The following is a 19,266-nucleotide window of genomic DNA, read 5'->3' as shown; positions in this document are numbered from 1 at the left end:
TGCAGTTTTCTGAGCTAGTGGAATGGTCAAGTCATTGGTTGAGTATAGTAATTTTAGGTCTGAGACAACAAAACCTCTTTTCATATTGGCTAGTCTGAAATCAATAAGATATTTGGATTGTTTGGAGCAATGTTGTCAAGTAATTTTGAGTAGATTAATGATGAGAGGTAAGATAGATTTGAAATGTTACCTAATGAATTGCAAAAAACTCAAAAACAGCTTAATTTGCAAATATTGTGAGACAACTAGTAGAGAACAGCTCCAACATAAATACATTTATATTTACTTTCCAAATTAAAATCGAAAAATTGGAAAGACGATATTATAACTTGTGTGTGTGCAAATACCTTGGAGTTTTCTGTTACTAGTAGGACACTGTACCTTAGTCATTGAATTGCTGTGGTGTATTTTAGGTATTTTAGGAGGTTAAGAATGACATTGTCCAATCCATGAATAAGATGGTTGGGTGGATCATTGGTACATGTGATTTCCTCTTTCACAGTATATATTCTTGATGCCATAGTGTATATATATATATATATAATGTATTCTTAATGCCATGTTCTTTCCCCAGTTATAAAGTGACTGCATGTTCTTATTCTAACTAAAATATATCTTGATGTAGCTAACTTTACACTTTTTGTTTTCTTTTCCAGTTTAAAAGAATGCTCAACCGTGAGCTAACCCACCTCTCTGAAATGAGCAGGTCAGGCAATCAAGTCTCAGAATATATATCAAACACTTTCTTAGGTAAGAATATGAAGAGCTAACTTTTTTGCCTTTGGGGGGTTTTTATATCTCTCTGGGCTGTGTTACAGCCTAAAAGCAAGTGGCTTTCCATATTAATTTCTGCTTTCAGAAACTGTGCATTTAGTATATTGTTGTCAGCATTTGTGCAGAGAGATCAGGTTAGATCCACTTCCTCACAGCTCAATTAGTTTGTGTAGGTGATTTCCCTGTACGTGTAATTGCAGACAAATATTCAGGTACATATTACAACTACTATATTGATACCATATTAAGAAATTAATATAATGAATTATAGAGCGTCACAGAGCTTCACAGAATATTCTTTTGAGTTGGAAGGGACTCAAAAGAATCAAGTCCAACTCAGAAGTGTATGGCCCATACAGGGCTCAAACCTACAACCTTGCTTTATTAGCACCATGCGCTAACCAACTGGGTTAGTCTCAGAGTGGTAATTATATATATATTTATATATTAAAGAGAATTCTGCCACTGTATTTTCCTACTGGAATTACTGCAGAGGTTTCAGTGTGTTGGAAGCACATAAGTACATGTAACTTCATAGAATCTCACAGCAAGCAGTTAGGATATTTTCGTATTCCCTGACTGCACATGCATAGTTTGGTGCATGTGACTGAATAAACATCTGAATAGACTTTTTCCAGAAAGTTTTTGCAGCTCAAGATCTTGGCATGTGAGCATTAACAAAAGCCCAACACAATATTACAAAGAACATGTTTCCTTAACCACGGCTTTTTTTTTTCTTTTAAAAGTCATGAAAATCAAGAAAACTTTCACATAGCTGATTTTGAACATGAAGATAAAGATACTATACCAATCTCAAAACGTTTTGAGCAAAATACCATTGGCTCATAAAGACGGTGTGTAATAGGAGATGCACAGTGAAATGCATCTAAATTAGGATAACAAGTACTTTAACAAGTGACAGTCATACATGTTAATATCCATCTTATTCTGTGTGAGAATAACAAAAAGCTGGTGCTTTTTGTGGCTTTTTTGAAAGAAGTGGGGTTTCTGTGAAGTACATTTAATCCTGTCACCCTGTCCAAAGTGGATGGCTGAATGTGTCTGTTCAGCTGGCCCATGGTTGCAGCAGTGCGCCAACTGCTGCAGCACAGCCGGGTTTCAGACAGAGGGAGAGGGATAAGCCTCTGCCACAGACAGTAATATTGCTCAGCTTCATGTGCCCTGAAAACCACCATGTGCAGTTGCCTGAAAGGATGACCCACTTAGGCTGTGGAGACTGAGATGCCAGCTCTGCTTGCTTTCACCTAAAAGCTTGAGACTTACTTTGACAGGGTAAAGAAATGCATCCATCAGCCTTTCGCATGAGATCTCAGTCACAAGCAGAAAGAGGGCTGGAAAGGGAATCACTTCTAATTTACTGGACCATGGGTACTGTTTTCTGTCTGCATGAAAAACTACATACTTAGAATTGTAGGTACAAGAGCAGCACAATAGTGAAAACACCTCATATATGGACGTGTTACTTAAATATTTTCAAAATATGCAGTCTGAGTATGTAGGTTCTGAAAATCTATGCAAAGAGATAACTTTCTCTCCCTGGAAGTATTTTATGAGTTTATTATCTAATTTCTTTTTTTAATACATAGCTTACCTCCTCTATATCTACAAAATTTTTCACATTTGTAAGTTAGGAAGGTGACATGAGAAAACAGGATTTTCTGTTTTTATTATTAAAAAAAGCACCACCAAAAAAAAAAAAACAAAAAAAAACAAAAAAAAACCAAAACCCAAAACAACAACAAAAAAAACAAACCAAAACTGTTTTCCTTTAGGGATATATGTATGTTTGAAGTTATTTACAATGATAAGAAATATAATCTGTGTATAAGCATAAGGCTCCTACATTGTGTATAATAATATGCGAAGTTTCCTTTTCCAGCATCATTAACCTGTTTTCTATGAATGGAAGATGTTTGAGAACCTGCAATTGAGGATAGCATAAAGAGGGTCAAAATGGCAAGCTGCCTTTTCTGGATGTTCAGATGGGCACAGCCCTCTGTGCTCAAAGTTGCAAAAGCAGAGGCAGTCCCCCCGAGTTTCTCTGGAGATTTAAGTCATTCAGACAGACCCTTCCTTTCAGCTGAGTTAGTCTGACAGCTCAGCTAATGAACCCCTGTTTGATGGGTCTAAGCTTTGTGCATATGGCTGAAACCATAAACATCAAAGCACAGGCACGAGTCACAGCTCCTCATCTGTTGTCAGTTTGCACCAGACAAGGGCTGCCCTGCTCTGCCTCCCCTTTTTCTCCTTACAAGGAGAAGTATGATGGGGTAGCCAGGGGACTCAGTGCTGTAGGCTACAACCTGGTGACATTTCCAAAGTCTCTTCTTCATTGTGATTTGTTTGGAATTTCAGGTATCCATTAAATGTATCTGATAAAGGGTAATTAAAAAAAAAAAGGGCAGAAAAAAAGGTGAAGAAGCAAACATATAAAAAGGTCATAATTAGAAATGAATTTGCTAACCTCATCTTGTTTCAAAGTCTGTATTGGAAATGAATATTGCAGAAAGTAAAAAATACACATGTAAAAATCCCAATTTTTCTTACTTTCTTTTCAGATTTTGTTTTGGTTTAAAGTTTTTTTAGCTGTTTTGGCTCATCTCCTGTATCAGAAACATCTTTTCTGGATTTTTATGATTTTATTAGTATATTCCTTAAGGTCTAGAAAAGGTGGAGGTACATTTCGGCAAAGAAAAAGAGGTAATTTGAAGGCAGTCATTAAACTCTAGTAGATTGAAAAACAGTATGAATGAAAGAAACAAAAAATAATTAGTGTTCCTAGTAGTTTTTTTCAGAAAAGCCCTTCATTGCACTAACTTTGGCTTCTTTGAAGCAGATGTTTGCTTTGCTCCACAACCCCATACTGGTTGTGCAGCAAGCCTGTGGCAGTTGCCTAAATATATTTTACTCTCAGTTTAATTCTTGTCTAAAGTTTTGCTGGCACATATGTTGATAAATTTTATTAAGTGATGCTGCTGATACTGCTACGGAGGCAAAAGCCCACAGCAAAATTCAGAAGTTAACAAAGCACTTTCTCGTATTGTCATTATTATTGACTCTAGTTGGGAGGTGCAGAAATGCTGCATTGGTGGCATGAACTGCCAGAAATCCAAAGTGCTTGTAGATGTGGCTTGGAAAGCACAAAAGGCTTTCCAAATTGTACAGTCTTAGTAGACAGGACCAGTCCACAAGTATCAAATTCTTTGAATCTCCAAGTCTTGAAAAAGTTTTCTAAAGGTTTAAATGAGGACACACATAGACAGCTTTTGAAATACAATTTCAGAGAAAGAAAATTATTTTTTCTTGCAAAGTGTATTCCTGTGCAGTTGTAATAACATTTTTATACTGAGTTGATTGACCCTTTCTACAGCACTAGGAATATGGCAGAAGTGGTAATCAGACAGTCATAAGTTGCTTTTAAAGCCAATTCAGAAATAATGAGGCAATTTGAGTAAAAGAGATCTGCTTTTACTGAAGTATAGGTCTATATTTAACTTTCCATGGGTTTAGTGATCTTGATAAAAAGAATCCAAATCTTAAAAGAGGTTGTTCTAAGAATTAAAAAGTCCACAAGGTGCAACTCAAAAGTGAATTTTATAATATTTATAATTATTTTATAAATTATTCTCTTTTTATGCATTCTTTTGAAGACAAGCAACATGAAGTTGAAATCCCTTCTCCAACACAGAAAGAGAAAGAGAAAAAGAAGAGGCCAATGTCCCAGATCAGTGGAGTCAAAAAACTCATGCACAGCTCCAGCCTAACTAATTCCAGTATTCCCAGGTTTGGAGTTAAAACAGACCAAGAAGATGTCCTTGCCAAGGTAGAGAATATTTATATGTCCTTGAAATTATATAAACAGAGTGTGGATTTTTCTGTATTATTCCATCCTCTGCTTATACACATTGATTTCAAGCTGCAGTGCCAAGGATTTCTATCACTTGAAATAGTCCAAATTTGTTGGAGTGGAAGAATAGCAAGTAAAATCAGAATCAGACCATAAGAGTTAATTTCAGCATGAAGACAATTTCATCTGGCATTTGTGTATGCATTAAGAAAGCTTCCTATTCATAAATAATATCTGAACATTGAAGAGTAAACATATTGTATAGTGTCACAGGAATGAAAATGTATTTATAACAGTAAACTTATTTTTAAAAAATGCACGAGAGTATATAACATTAGAACTACCCTTCCTATTTTTAGCTGTAACATTTTATGTGCATTCTTTTTCTTATTTTTTAATGAAATTTCTTACTATTTTCTGCACCAGCAGCTATCTACTTGGTAATAACAGAAAATTTATGCCTCTCCTAACATTTTCAGGAATCTTATTTGAAGAGTGTTTCTGAGACCAGGGAGAGAGCAGAGAATTGCCGCATCTCTGGAGGTTTTCTCCTTACTGAACTTCATTGTCAATAGACAGTGAGACAGCAAAGTGTGTCAGTTAAACTCATTCAAGATACTGTAGAGTTTTTCCCTCTGGAGCAATCCACTTAAGAGGCAGTCTTTCCTTCTTAGACAACTAAAATATGAAAAATGGGTAGTTGTAAATTCTCATATTGCAAGATTAGTAGCAGCTGCAGAGTTTAGAGTTTAGCCCTTGCAAGGTTCAGCATGTAACTTGCACAGTGGCCAGGTCTTAATGAGTCCTCTGTTTATAATTGCTTCTCTCAAAAATTACAGACATTTTTATGTTAGCTTTCAACCCGTTCATTGCTTGATTTTACTCTAGGAACTTGAAGATTTGAACAAGTGGGGCCTTCAGGTTTTCAGAGTAGCAGAGTTATCTGGAAACAGACCTCTGACTGTCATCATGCACACTATTTTTCAGGCAAGTATGAGCAGTCATGCTGCTTTTTTCTTATCTTGGAGACTGTTCTGTTCTTTGAAATCTAATTGTTTTTCCTTTACTTTTATAGGAGCGGGACTTGTTAAAAACTTTTAAGATTCCAGCAGATACTTTAATAACTTACTTGATGACTCTGGAAGACCATTACCATGCAGATGTGGCGTACCACAATAACATACACGCTGCAGATGTTGTTCAGTCAACCCATGTCCTACTGTCAACCCCAGCATTAGAGGTAAACTACACTGAAGAAGATCAGTGGCAGTCATGAGAGAAGGGGATGCACTGGGAGTCTCCTAAACTAAATATTAAAGATCTTAGTTTCTGCAATGTTTTTAAAATAAATCTTAGCGTTTCTTTAATGAATTCTGTTATTTTAAAGATATTTTGTGAGGAACAAAGTTACATGTAATTATTGTGCAGAAAACATCCCTTCTTTCATTTTAAATCATGGACATTTTCACTGTCATAATCTTTTCACTGTAACACAAGGCATATCTTGTTTCTACCATCCTATTATTTATGCTACATCCTGTTCTGTAGTTATTTCCCATGTGGGATTCTGCCTAACCACAGTAAGTGGAAGTTCTTAGGAAAGTTTTTTCTGATCTGGAAAGACTACTTTTGTATTTATTTCTAAGGCAGATTGGAATATGTACTAAATTTTCACTGGACTATCTCTTTTTTTACACTACTCCCCCCTCAATAACTATTTCAAAACTTTTTGGGAAAACAATTGATCTGTTCTTTTTGTAGCAATTCTCTCCTTGAAAGTTCCTAAATCTCTGAAGTAGAAGGATGGGAAAGATGGATATATACCCTCTTTTAAGCACAGTTCAGGTCTTAACATAGCAACATTGATGTTGATATATCCCAGCAAACAGAAAAATTCAGGTAAAGGAAGCAGTAGAAATTTTATTAGTTTGAAAGGATTTAACTTCATTTTCAAGAAGAGCTGCATTTTGACTCTCCTATAATGGTCAATCTTTCATGTTACTGAATACATCTGTATTACCTTCTTCTTGAAAAGAGGGTGATAAGTGGATCTTGGCAGGTTTGGATCCTCAAAGACTTGGAAATCTCTTGAGAAAAATTTTCTTTTTCTCAAGAAGATCAGATAATATTCTTAAAACACCACTGGCTTCACCACACAGCTGAGCTAGTCATCAGTAAAATTTTGGGGTTTTTTTCAGACCTGTTTTTTTTCATGGCCTCCTTCTCAGCAGAGCTTTAGCTGGTGAAATGGCAATGACTGCCCAGTGCCACTGCTGGTCTTTTTTTCCCTTTTGAGCTGTCCTTGATCAGTTTGAAAAGGACTTGTATCATGTAGGTGCTTCTGACAAGAGGGCACTGGGCTCAGTGACGTTCAAAGTCCATTGCAGGGCTCTTTTCCCATCTTCCTAGTAATCTCATACAAATGGAAAATCAGTAAATGCTAAGTGAGATGATGTGTAGTCTGTCACTATTTCCTTTATAGAGGACATGTGCATCTTTCAAATTCAGGGGAGTGGCAGAATTTAGTGATGCTCTCTGTATGAAGTACAAATCACTTTACTTTGGCCAAACTTGAAATATTTATGAAATTCTACATAATTGATGATTTTACAAAGGGTTTGATAGCTTGTGTGTAAAATCTCTAGAGATCATAGTATATTTTAAATGTGTTTTGCTTGGTCACATCCAGATTCAAGTAAAATCATTTTTATTGAACACACTTTTTCACTGTTTGGTGATAGTCATTTCTGTTTCATTATATTCTAGGCAGTGTTCACTGATTTGGAGATTCTTGCAGCAATTTTTGCCAGTGCAATACATGATGTAGATCATCCTGGGGTTTCAAACCAATTTCTTATCAACACAAGTAAGTTTGATGTTTAGTGTTTTTTCTCAAAAATTTGCTGTGAGGTTTGCACATAGCAACTGAAAAATACTGCCAGTTCATTTGTTTGCTTCTATCTCTAACTTTTCTCAGTAAATAGATAGATGTTTATATTTTAAACCTGATATTACTTTGCATTTCTTCTAACTTTAGAAATTATTTACATGGTACACTCTAGCAAGAATTACTAAGGTATAAACTATAAACCTGGCATTGTTTCAATGTATTGCATGTTTCCTTTCCTGGAAATATAGTTGATTTACATTAAATAGATAAACTTTTAGGAAGAGAATGAAGGAAGATTAAAAAAAAAAAAAGGCAAGACAAGAATTTATGTGTTTATATTGAAAACATATGGCGTGACCAAGGATAGAAATTCAGAAAGCAGAAAAGCAAGTTTCTTTTTAGAAAACAGACAGTCAGGACAATCTCTGCCTGGATCCTGTACTTGGCTTTCGATCTCTCATGCTTTGTAGACTGATTTTCCTCACCCTCTTTCTGCAGCTATGATAAACATGTTTGGTTTTTTTCTGACCCCAATGTTATCTCCAAATTTGAAACCCAGTGTACTTCTGCCTTCCTCAAGGCTATTGTTGGCAGCATTTCTGAACCTCCATCCCCTCAGTCATCTACTGAAAGAAAAACACTGTTAACTTTATTGAACCTGATCGTGACATATTTACTCAATAGTTTGTTGCCCCAGTGGCAGCTTGCTTGGATTTTGTTGCCTTATGTCACTATTATTGCCCTTTGTAGGTCAGTACAAGTTCCATCATACTATATTATTTCTTCTGCTCTCTGACAACTTCTCCTTTTATGATAACTGACCCAGAAGGGCAAAATTTAAATAATACTAACAATCCAAGTGCAAAAGAAGAAAAAGCAACAGAAATGGAAGCATATCTAGGGTTGTGTATTTGATCCATCTGTTTGCACATTTATAGATACTGTCACTTCTGCACATGGACAGAATCTATTTCACAGGTGTTAAAATAGAATGACCCCAAATCAGCAGTAGAGTTTGGAGAAGGGAGCTCCTCCTCTGACTCATTGCTGCTGTATATTCAAATAAGACATTCACTTCAGTTTAGCCTGCACCTAGTTTTGTTTGTCTCAATGGCCTAAGGGCCATCCTATAATGAAATTGAATTTTATGACTCATCCTCATGAAAGAGGATTAAGATTGACTCTGGATTTTTTTGTGCTTTACTGGGGACCAGTACAGTTCAGCAGTGCAGGCAGAGAGTGAATCAAGCTTTGTGCAAGAACCAAAGAATTCTTAATTGAATCTTAAGAGTGGGCATATATAAGTAAAGCTTTTTCTTTGCTTGTTGAGTCAGGAATTGAGTACCAGGTTATGCTGGTGGCTCCAAGGTTCTGTGAGGTAACCAATGAATTGTTTAGGTTTAAGAGTGTTGATTTAGTTGAAGACATGAGTAGTGGTGCATAAAGCTTTTACTTCTAGTTAGACAGATGGAAATTCAGCTATTGTAGGAGTCATGCTGACAATTATCAGCCTAGAAAATATATCTAGTTTTTCTCAATTCAGCTTTTGATAAAGGAGTCTTATGTGTCAGTCAAAAAAAACCAGTACTTGAAACTTTCAGCTGTTGCAAGGCTGAAAGAAACAAAGAGATTTTGTTTATTTTAAATTGTTCTGTGTACAAGGAAGAAACTGGAGGGACAGAGACAGAAAAAGATCATCAAATGTTGGCTTCTCAAATCCAAAATTTTCCTAACCTTTAGAAGATAATTTACTTCCATCTAACTTTGTTTCTCCAATAAACCAAACAATGTATTAAAATTTCACTAAGTATAAGAATGCATTAAAAAAAAATATATAGACTTAGTTACTTAAAGTACGTACATATTTGCCATATTTTCTTTTTTTCTTTTATAATTAGTCTTTTGACTTTTCTGACTATTATTTTCCTATACAAAGTCTATTACAGAGTGGTTGACTAAATGAATCCCTCTTGAATTCAATTAAATAACAAATGTGAAGTATATTAGCATCAGAGTAGATGTTTATTTTACCACTGTAACTCTGTCCTTCCAGAAAAATATTCTTGAATCTTACAATGTGTTACAGAGGTTACCAAGGGGGAACTTTCTTCAATTTTTATATCCATTTTGAAGCTGATTGCATTTTAACTGTGTCTGTAGCTCCAGCTCTTCCAAAGTATTTTGGCAATGTGGAGTGTTTTGCAGTTGCAGCAAATCAGAAGGCTGTTTGAAAGGAAAATAAACTAATGCCTGATTTCTGCATGAGAAAAACAAGTATGCAAGCTTTGTATGTGTTCTGTGAAAGACAAAAGAGAGATCATTTTACAAACTTGCTTTCTTTCTGCTTTTGCTGTTATGGTTTTGCTGGTTTTGGGACAAGGAAAGGCAGAGGAACACTTTCTTGTTTCAACAGATCGATTTATTCAAGACAGGAGAGGAAGACAGCAGGAGAATAGATAATGAGATTAATGAAATCTGAAGATCAAAGCTTTTCAAGACCTCCTGTTGAACCAGAGGCATTTTAAAATATAGCTGGTGTAAAAGAAAAAAAGAGGACTAAGAGTGGAATAGACTGATGTATGTTTAGACTTAGGCTAGAACAGCCGTAATAAACAGAAGTTACTATAGCACAGGAAAAGTGTGATTACATAAAAATTATTTGAGTTTTTTTGTGATAGATTTATTTACAAGCTGTATCTTAAAGCATATGCAGTCTGACTGGGCAGCTTTCCTGGGTTAAAGCTAAAGCTGTGCAGACAGTTTTGCAACTGCTTTGATTTTTCAGAGCAGTCGTTCAGCAGGTCCTAGCTGACCTTACACGTGTGCCTAGCACAGACATGGCTGGGAAGTGTGTGCCATTCCCACAGCCATGTGGGGTGACTGAGGTAAGAATAATTCCATTGGTGAAGACAGCGTTGCAGACAGCATCAGGGACTGACTATGCCCAAACACAAGGCAGCACTCAAGGCCAGTGCCTGCAGTTTCACACCACATGACCTTACATGAAAAAGACAGAAGCATAGCTGGTTCTGTCCATACCACCAGGCTTCAGCTGTCATGGACTAATGACTGTAAGCCTAGCTCACTAGGCATCTTAGCATCTTAGATAACTGCAGAAAGACATGAATTGAAAATCGAGAAGCTGGTGCTCCTCAGCGGACCTGTAGAAAAGCCTCAGCAGTGCTGGGAAGCTGAAACTTGACCAACAGTAGAATTTTAGGTGTTGTGACGGAGAGAGGCATGAGAAGACGACACATCAGTGTGTTTTAGTTGAGTTGTGTTTATGCATATATTAATGCATATATTATCCATATAATATTTTCTAAGTTACCTCTTGCAGATATGAAAATTTATTCTAAAAACTAACTTTCTTATATTTTTTCTAACTTGACACTCCAGGCACATGTTCCTGTGTCATTGCAAAGCCTTTTCTTTGTTTTGCTCAACTTTGTCTTGACCTAGAAAGTTATTCAGTGAATAATTCTGTAACTTTCAGGGCTGCTTCTAAAAGTTTATCTGCAAATCTTGTTATGCATGTAATGAATTTGAAAAAGATCTTAGGGGATTTGGTAGAAGCACAGGCTTTAGTAACATTCTGCCCTGCAATTGTTATTGCAGATTCTGAACTCGCCTTGATGTACAATGACTCATCAGTACTGGAGAATCATCACTTGGCTGTGGGTTTCAAGCTGCTGCAGGAAGAAAATTGTGACATTTTCCAGAATTTGACCAAAAAACAGAGACAATCATTGAGGAAAATGGTCATTGACATTGTGAGTTTTGAGATTTTGTCTTCCACAGAGCTAGGACATTGAATAATAAAGCACAGGAGCATTTTATGATAAATGACATGTCATCAGGCCCATAAACTTGAAGTTTTGTTGTATCGCCCAAATAGTGGGGTCTTTTCAGTTCCACTCACTTTCTATGCATTTCTGGAAGGCCTACTATTCTGTTTCAAGCTGGTTTTGTAATGACATGATGCCATTCTACCGTTACAGGTAGAAATTTGCTACTGAATTAAAAATTAATTTGGGCTGATCAGTTCATTCTGAGCAATGTTGAACAATGATTTTGTCATATTCTTTAAAAAACTAATACGAGAACCTACTATTACAAATATATAGAAATCTTACTTGTATCATGTATTCAGACATAGAAGCTATGGGTTCCTTTCAAAAATGTTGATTTATATGTTCAATTATTTTTCAAAAGAGTCCAGTAGAATAATTTACATGGTGTTCATTTTTTGTTTCTTTTTTCTAGGTACTTGCAACAGATATGTCTAAGCATATGAATCTACTGGCTGATTTAAAAACTATGGTTGAAACTAAGAAAGTGACCAGTTCTGGTGTCCTGCTTCTTGATAACTATTCAGACAGGATTCAGGTAAGGAAATGCATCTGAAAATGTTCACCTGTATTACATACTTAGTAACATTGTCTTCCCCGTTTTCCAGCAGGGATTAGAGCACACCATGATTTGCTTCCTTCACACCATGATTTGCTGCTTCCCTCTGTTTCCTGCCTGGTCTAAATTACATGGTCCTCCCTGGTCTAAATTATAGTGATTCTCTGGGAGACTAGCAAAGTGCTAGGGTAGTTCAGGACTAAATGAGGCTTGGGCCTTCCCTTCAAATTATCAAAAAATGATTCTCCTTCTCCCAAGGATTTTGTGACCTTTATAGCAGCAGAAGCAGTGGAAGCCAGGTAATTCATGGCTATTACTGCAAGTGCGAAAAGTACACAAGCACTTGAGTTTTGGCTGTTTAGAATAAATTTTGCATTATGTGTATCTTCAAGATTTTGTTCTACAGTCACCAAAAATGTAAATAAAAAAGGAGCTGCTTTTCTTCAGTGCAATAACACCACAATGTATCCTAGGTTCTTCAGAATATGGTGCACTGTGCAGATCTGAGCAACCCTACCAAGCCGCTCCATCTCTACCGCCAATGGACAGATAGAATAATGGAGGAATTTTTCCGTCAGGGAGACCGGGAACGAGAGAGGGGAATGGAGATAAGTCCCATGTGTGATAAGCACAATGCATCTGTAGAAAAATCACAGGTAATTTATTTTATAAGGTGGTTAAACCTTTCAGAAGAAAAGGATGGTACATAGTCATGTTTTGAAAAATTTCTGAATGCACTTTTTTCTTTTCTTCCTCTGAGTTTGTTAATTCAGCTCCTCAGTTGTAAGTGAGGCAAATTGAGACTTACTGTGGAAACATAGTGCATGGCAGTATGTTTGCTGAAGGGATTCCATCACTGTCCTGACCTGAAAAGCAGCATGCATGCCAAAAGAAATTGTTTTACAGCTGACTGGGGTTTCCTTCAAAAACATAATTAAATATAAAGCAGGTATTTAGCTCACTAGATGCAGTGGAGTTGTTTCGAATGAGCAGTTCACTTGAAAACAAATGCTTTCCCATGCCCTTATCCAATATCCTGAATCAGACTTCTGAAAACTAAAAGACCTTATCTGTTATATAAACTAGTATGGTTTTCTTTCAGCCACCTCTAAGGGTAATGTATCTTGTGTCTCTCCCTAGCATTATATTTCTCATACTTTGCATGACTTACCCATTTCTCTGTGAGTAATCATATTCTTGCATTATTTGAAACAGGTGGGTTTTATAGATTACATTGTTCATCCTTTGTGGGAGACGTGGGCAGATCTTGTTCACCCGGATGCCCAGGATATCTTAGATACACTGGAGGACAATCGAGAATGGTACCAGAGCACAATCCCTAGAAGTCCCTCTCCTGCACCTGAAGAAAAGGAAGAGGGAAAACAGGGTCAAGCTGAAAAATTCCAGTTTGAACTAACGCTGGAGGAAGACGGTGAGTCAGACACCGAAAAGGACAGTGGAAGTCAAGTAGAAGAAGACACCAGCTTCAGTGACTCCAAGACTCTTTGCACCCAGGATTCAGAATCCACTGAAATTCCTCTTGATGAGCAAGTAGGGGAAGAAGTGGAGGAGGAGGAGCACCAAACAGCAGAGCCTTGTATGGTAGAAGAACATTCTCATGACACATAACAATGAAAACACAGTCTCTTTCTCTCTTGCTCACTCCCTTTCTTTTCCTCTTTCACTCTTTTTTTTTTTTTTTTTTTCTGGCAGGGGGGTGGGGGTGCGGGGGGACTGGGATGTTTTCAGTTTTGTTACGGATTTTTTCTTTTTCTTTTTGTTTTTTTAAATGTAGGCAATGATTTCCAAAGTATATGTCACATACTACAACCATGGTCAGAGCTTGGTGTTTTCTGCAGAATGATTGTTGATCAAAACTGAAGTTGATGATTCAGTTTGGCACTCAGGAATATTGTAAACAGAATTTTCACCTCCATGCTGTCAGAAAGCAGGGGGAGAACATCCATAAATTGCATTTTAATAAGGTCTCTATTTGGCAGATTCCATTAAATAAAGCAAATGCTTTCAGAGGAGTACCACCTGCCAAACGAATGTTGGTGTGCTTTGATAGTTTTTGAATTCATGGTATTGTAAGACATTGGATAATGTGCATCTGTAGAGGAAACAGACAGAAAAAACATTGAGGTTCCTACTGGAAAACAAATTCACAAAAATGATGGGACCCAAATGGATTCTGTTACCAACATGAAGATAAGCTGTGAAAATTACATAATTTTCTAATTTCTAATATTCTGAGACATGACTGAAAAAAATGTGACCCAGTGGGTTGCAGTAACCTCTCCATTTTGTATAATATGTGAAAGAGAGATCTTTTTTAGAGCTCACTTTTATTAAATATACCAAGGTATTATATTTAAAAAAAAACCCCTCACTTTCATCTGCCACTATTTTTTTTTCCAAAGAGTAATTTACAAGTTTTCAGTACAAATCTGTACTACACTGGATAATACTTGTAGGGCTTTTTCTTTATTTTTTTTTTTTTTTTTGGCACCTTAGAATGTCATGGTAATATTAAGCTGTAAATGTCTATTATTTTATATATTAGTGAGTTCCATGAGTATTCTTTGTGTTACATAAAACTTTTTCAGTAGGATAGCTTTTTTTGTTTATTTGTTTTTTCATCACAATTTTCCCAGATATGTTAATGGACTTATACAGTGCTTTTGTCCTCATAGTAGCCCGATCCTGCCAACTCTGTCTTACTACAAGAAGTGGTCCTGGTGATACCAGCCGGGACCACTGACATTAGGATTTACAGGACCAGAGCCTGTAAAAAGAGTAATGAATTGTCATCAGTACAAAAGCACCTCTTTTGCTATTCTAATCAATTTTGTTCCTCTGAAACATGGTTTTTCAGACTGCTTTTGTCTGGGAGCTAGAGACTGCTAAATCAGAACAGACTAATACAATGTATGAAATACTTGTTCTGGTGCAGAAACTCATTAGTGTAATATTTCCAACTTATGACTCCTAGTAACTTTTAATCTGAGTAGCTACCTAGTTAAAGCATTTGCTAATCTGAGATGTGTACAACATAAAAATGATGACTAGTGTTATTTTTTCATGTCTGTCGCTAGAAGAGCCAGGCCAGTCTTGTCTTTTTATATTATTGTGTAAGCGAGCAGTGCATCATCAGAGTTGTGGTTTTCTCCATATTATTTCAGTCTTAGATCTTTTCATCCTTTTTCCAGTTTGTGCTAAGAGAATCCTACCTTTCAGTTTGATTGGTACTGAAAGCTTTCGTTACTTGGAAAGCTAAAGGGAGGTAGGAGTTCATCTTTGTCATTTTTCAGTCTTGATGTTTGGTCACATGGAGGAAGAGATTTTATTTCCTCCACTTTACTCCTCATTAGATTGTAGTTTTGAGTGTAGAAGATGGGAAATAGTTGCCTACGGATGCTAACAGACTCCTGCGTTGCAAAACTCTGTTAAAATGACAATATCAAGATAATTTCTTAACAAAAGGTGATAGCAGCAGCCATTATTTTCCCTTTGGATATTTTTGTAGCAAATTTGCTGATATGAATGCAGTTACTTTTAAATTACCAGAGATCTAGAATAAAAACCTGATTTAAACTAATTGGCTAATAGTTCAACTTCTAAATGAATTTTGCATTCTTCTATATCCAGGTCATAATTTTTTTTACCATTAGCCCTTACAGGGCCTCAGCACAGAAGATGCAGAAGGAGTAAAAAGAATGAAGATAAATCCTGGGATTTTTTGTGTTTTGAATTTTTTTTAATTCCTTTTTTTTTCATTATTTCTTACTGAACCTGATCCATCTAAAAGTCCTTTCAGCCCCGCAAGAGTGCCTGGAACCTCAGTAGTGGAAAAGCAATATAAATTCCAGAATAACCAGTAGGACCTGGAAGGTTTTGTTTCTGCACTAATTGAAAGTAAATAAACATAAAACCATATTGTGAGATATACACCTGTACATGTGGACAATCAAATCATAGAAAATTATACCATTTCTTAGAGTTGGGGATATAATGCACTGTACAATCTTTTTTTTCCTCTTTTGCCAAAGTGTGTTTTAGCATTGTACACTGCTTTAAAACAATACAATTTACAAGTGGCTTTATGTGTTGTGAATATTTTTGCCATAAAAAATGCAGTGAGTGGATATTGAGTGGGAGGAAAAAAGAAATATCACCTTGTTTATAACAGTACACTTTAGCTTGCAAGTTGCTGTACTCAGTGATGCTGTATTTAAATTCTTTAATTGTTTTGTGTCATTAAAAAAGGATAATGAAAGAATATAGATAGAACAAATAGCATTCAGAAGTTTAAAACTTGAATGAAATGGATTTTATAGAAAGCTTTGACAGTTCTTTTCAAATGCGTTATTTATTTTTTGTGCCATGCATTTTTCTCACCAAATGACCTTACCTGTAATACAGTCTTGTTTGTCTCTGTTTACAACCATGTATTTATTGTAATGTACATACTGTAATGTTAATTGTAAATTATCAGTTCTTATTATAACATCATCCTTGTCAGGGTGGTGTTGCTGTATCTGGAAACTCTTGGTGAGAGAATGACTATTGTGTATACATATTCCTTGTACATTTCTTCTCCTGTAATATATTCAGTGTCACCATAGAGCTCGTTTATGGAAGATTCAAGAAGAGTATAAAATACATAAAGATATATCGATTTAAAAAGCTGCAGGTCTTTGGTCCCAGGGCTGTGCCTTAACTTTAAACAATATTTTCTTGTTTAGCTGCATTTGAAAGTAAGGTAGCCTTGGGGCTGGGGCTGGGCATTTCTACATATTTTTAGTTGCTAACTGATGGGGGATACTCTTACGAGCCAATATGTGTAATACTACAATAAATTTTCATTCTTGACCCTGCTGGAAGTTCAAGCTTTTGCAGACTTCTGGTAATGTAATTTTATTGTCTCTGAATATCTTTTTACAGCCTGTAATTGGGGATTCTTGCAGCCATTTTTTGTTCCTAAAAAAGATAAATAATTGATGCTGCATTTCAGTGCTGAAATGCACTGAAACAGCTTTGGAAAGCATCTCTAATAAACATTTGATTTTAATGCGTATTGTGAAATGGAATGATCAGAATTAAGAGGGTGTAACTCATACACTTTTACAATTGTCTGTAATGTCTCTTCTTTAGTAGCACAAATGATCACTGTATAAGCAGAATCCATAGTAGGATATACAACTTCAGCCTTGGAAATGCTTTCCAATATTAGTGTTACAAGTAGCCAAAGTTTATTTTATATAGGTGTAGCTAAAGCTTTGTGCAGGTGTGTGTAGCATAGTGCACTAGCTCTCCAGAAGAGCAGTAAACTGTTAGATGTTTTAATAACACTACTATTAGGTTTGCAGGTTGGACTGAGCAACTCTTGCTGTTTGACTTGTCACATTGCTCCAGATAACTCAGAGCTGGCATCATTGAATTTGCCAGAATGAGGTAAAAGCCTCTTCTCCATTCCAGTGATGCCCAGCCCTTGTAACTTGCGACTTATTCACGAAAGGAGAGATTCTTTTCCAAGAAAACACAGAATCTCCTTTTTGACACAAACTGTAGATTTTAGCAGCCCTGGCCCAAAGGAATTCGAATGCTTTTGTTTTATATGGTCTAAAAGGGACACTACAACAACAGAAATCCTGAACAATTTCTTGTTACTGTTTTAATTCGGTATTTTCTTTGGGGATGTCTTGAGAGTGGCAACTTGTGTGAACATTGCACATGGCTATTCTTTCACTGGTTTCTTAGCCTCTCTTACAGCCTATGGGTTAGTACTGTACATCAATACCTTCATATGAAATTTTATATGCAATGGAAATAAAAGCATGTGTTGATTCTGCCTAGTTACTGCATTTTAATTTTTTTTTTGAAAGTTAACTTTTTTACATGTGTCCCATAGTTTTGACAGCTTAAGAGAAAACACATTGTCAGAATAATTTGATTACCATATTTCGTCAGAATAGTGTTTCACATAGATAATACAAAATTAATATGAGCAAATGAGAAAAGTCAATCAAATTTGGTATTTTTTATGAAGCCTAATCCACAAAGGCTTGACTTATAGCTATAACAGAAAGGCATACAGTCTTGGTTTTCAGAAAATTTTACCACTGGCTTCAATGGCTTTAAAGAAACTAGATGTCAAGGAGTTGTCTAGAGGAACAATGTGCTGCCTTACCACAAAAAAACATAACCAAACCAAACCAAACAAACTAAAACAAAACAAAAAAAAAATGTACCACAGTTAGACATTGTCACAATCTTTGCTGGATAATAAAAAGAAATTGCTCTTAAAAGTAAAATTCATAAATTATAGTGTTTTGTTGAGGAAGAAATATGGTCTTAATGTGAGTCCAAATCTTAAAGTGGTTTTCAGGCACCTTTTAGGTGCCTGGCTTTCAGGATCAGTATGACATTTTGTGGAATTCTTTGCTTAACTGAAAATAGTTCATGGTTGAATTAAAAAAAAAAAAATGTTCATTTTGGTCTTTAAGTCTCATAGGTTCTTCTTTGGGTTTAGGGATTTGTTTGCAAGGAGAATGAATTCTTAGGACTCCTTTTTCATTCACACCTTTGTGTCAGAAAATGCTGATAAACGCTGTGTGGGGAAGATGAAGGATGCTGCAGTGGGTGGATAAATTAGATTATGTCTGTCACTCCTGTCAGGCTCCTTCTTGCATGTTTCTAGCAACCCTAATAAGAAAATGGCTTGCATACATCATGGCTATTATTACAAGGAAGAAGGAGTCCCAAATTATTGTTGACAGTTCTAAAACCTTTTCAGTAAGCATAAGCCTGAAGCTGGCAGCAGTAGCTCATGGCTTCCTTCCTACATCCTCTGGCATCACTTTGTCAGTCTCTGCGTGTGGAAATAATGAATCAGAATAGAGAAGTTTCAGGGCAAAACCAAAATGTATCCCCTGTTTCAGTGCAGACAGCTGCTGCTGTAACAGTTCAATGTATTTATGAACAAATGACTCTTCTATTTCCTAATGAGACAAATAGTCTGAATAGCTGCAGCTTTGTTTGCTTAATCTCTCTGCAACGTGGAAAATGAAAGTCACAGCTACTAGCACACGTAGTGTTTACTGGAATGATCAGTCCAATTTCCATCCAGCTGTGATTAATTTTGCTTAGGTTTTTCCAGGAAAAAAAAATAGAGAAAAGTTCAAATATGTTATAAAAGCCTTAGTTAGTTCAATTTAGTTTAGTCTGGAGAATAAAGAAAATCTCTTGCTTCCTCCTGTCAAACTGGTTGAGAAATCTGCAAAAGGTAATAAAGGGAGATAGGAAGTCCAAACAGAAATCA

General features: G+C 36.0%; 1 protein-coding gene across 3 annotated transcripts in view; it reads left to right on the top strand.

Annotated features, from left to right (window-relative positions):
- Positions 1-17,794, top strand: part of PDE4D (phosphodiesterase 4D) — a gene marked incomplete at its 5' end in the record, with an annotated part of 314,585 nt that extends 296,791 nt beyond the window's left edge. For all 3 annotated transcript variants that reach the window (XM_084225218.1, XM_084225219.1, XM_084225220.1), the window contains 9 exons: positions 657-750; positions 4,446-4,618; positions 5,531-5,629; positions 5,718-5,882; positions 7,409-7,508; positions 11,151-11,305; positions 11,799-11,921; positions 12,416-12,598; positions 13,158-17,794. In XM_084225218.1, the coding sequence (XP_084081344.1) occupies positions 657-750; positions 4,446-4,618; positions 5,531-5,629; positions 5,718-5,882; positions 7,409-7,508; positions 11,151-11,305; positions 11,799-11,921; positions 12,416-12,598; positions 13,158-13,571 (1,506 nt within the window). In that variant the 3' untranslated portion in view covers positions 13,572-17,794. The remainder of the gene's footprint in view (positions 1-656; positions 751-4,445; positions 4,619-5,530; positions 5,630-5,717; positions 5,883-7,408; positions 7,509-11,150; positions 11,306-11,798; positions 11,922-12,415; positions 12,599-13,157) is intronic.
- Positions 17,795-19,266: the final 1,472 nt, after the last annotated feature.

The sequence above is a fragment of the Fringilla coelebs genome (assembly GCF_963513975.1).
Source record: "Fringilla coelebs genome assembly, chromosome: Z".
Classification (NCBI taxonomy): Eukaryota; Metazoa; Chordata; class Aves; order Passeriformes; family Fringillidae; genus Fringilla; species Fringilla coelebs.
Note: the sequence above shows the minus strand (reverse complement) of the source record. Positions and strands in the feature narration are given on the sequence as shown.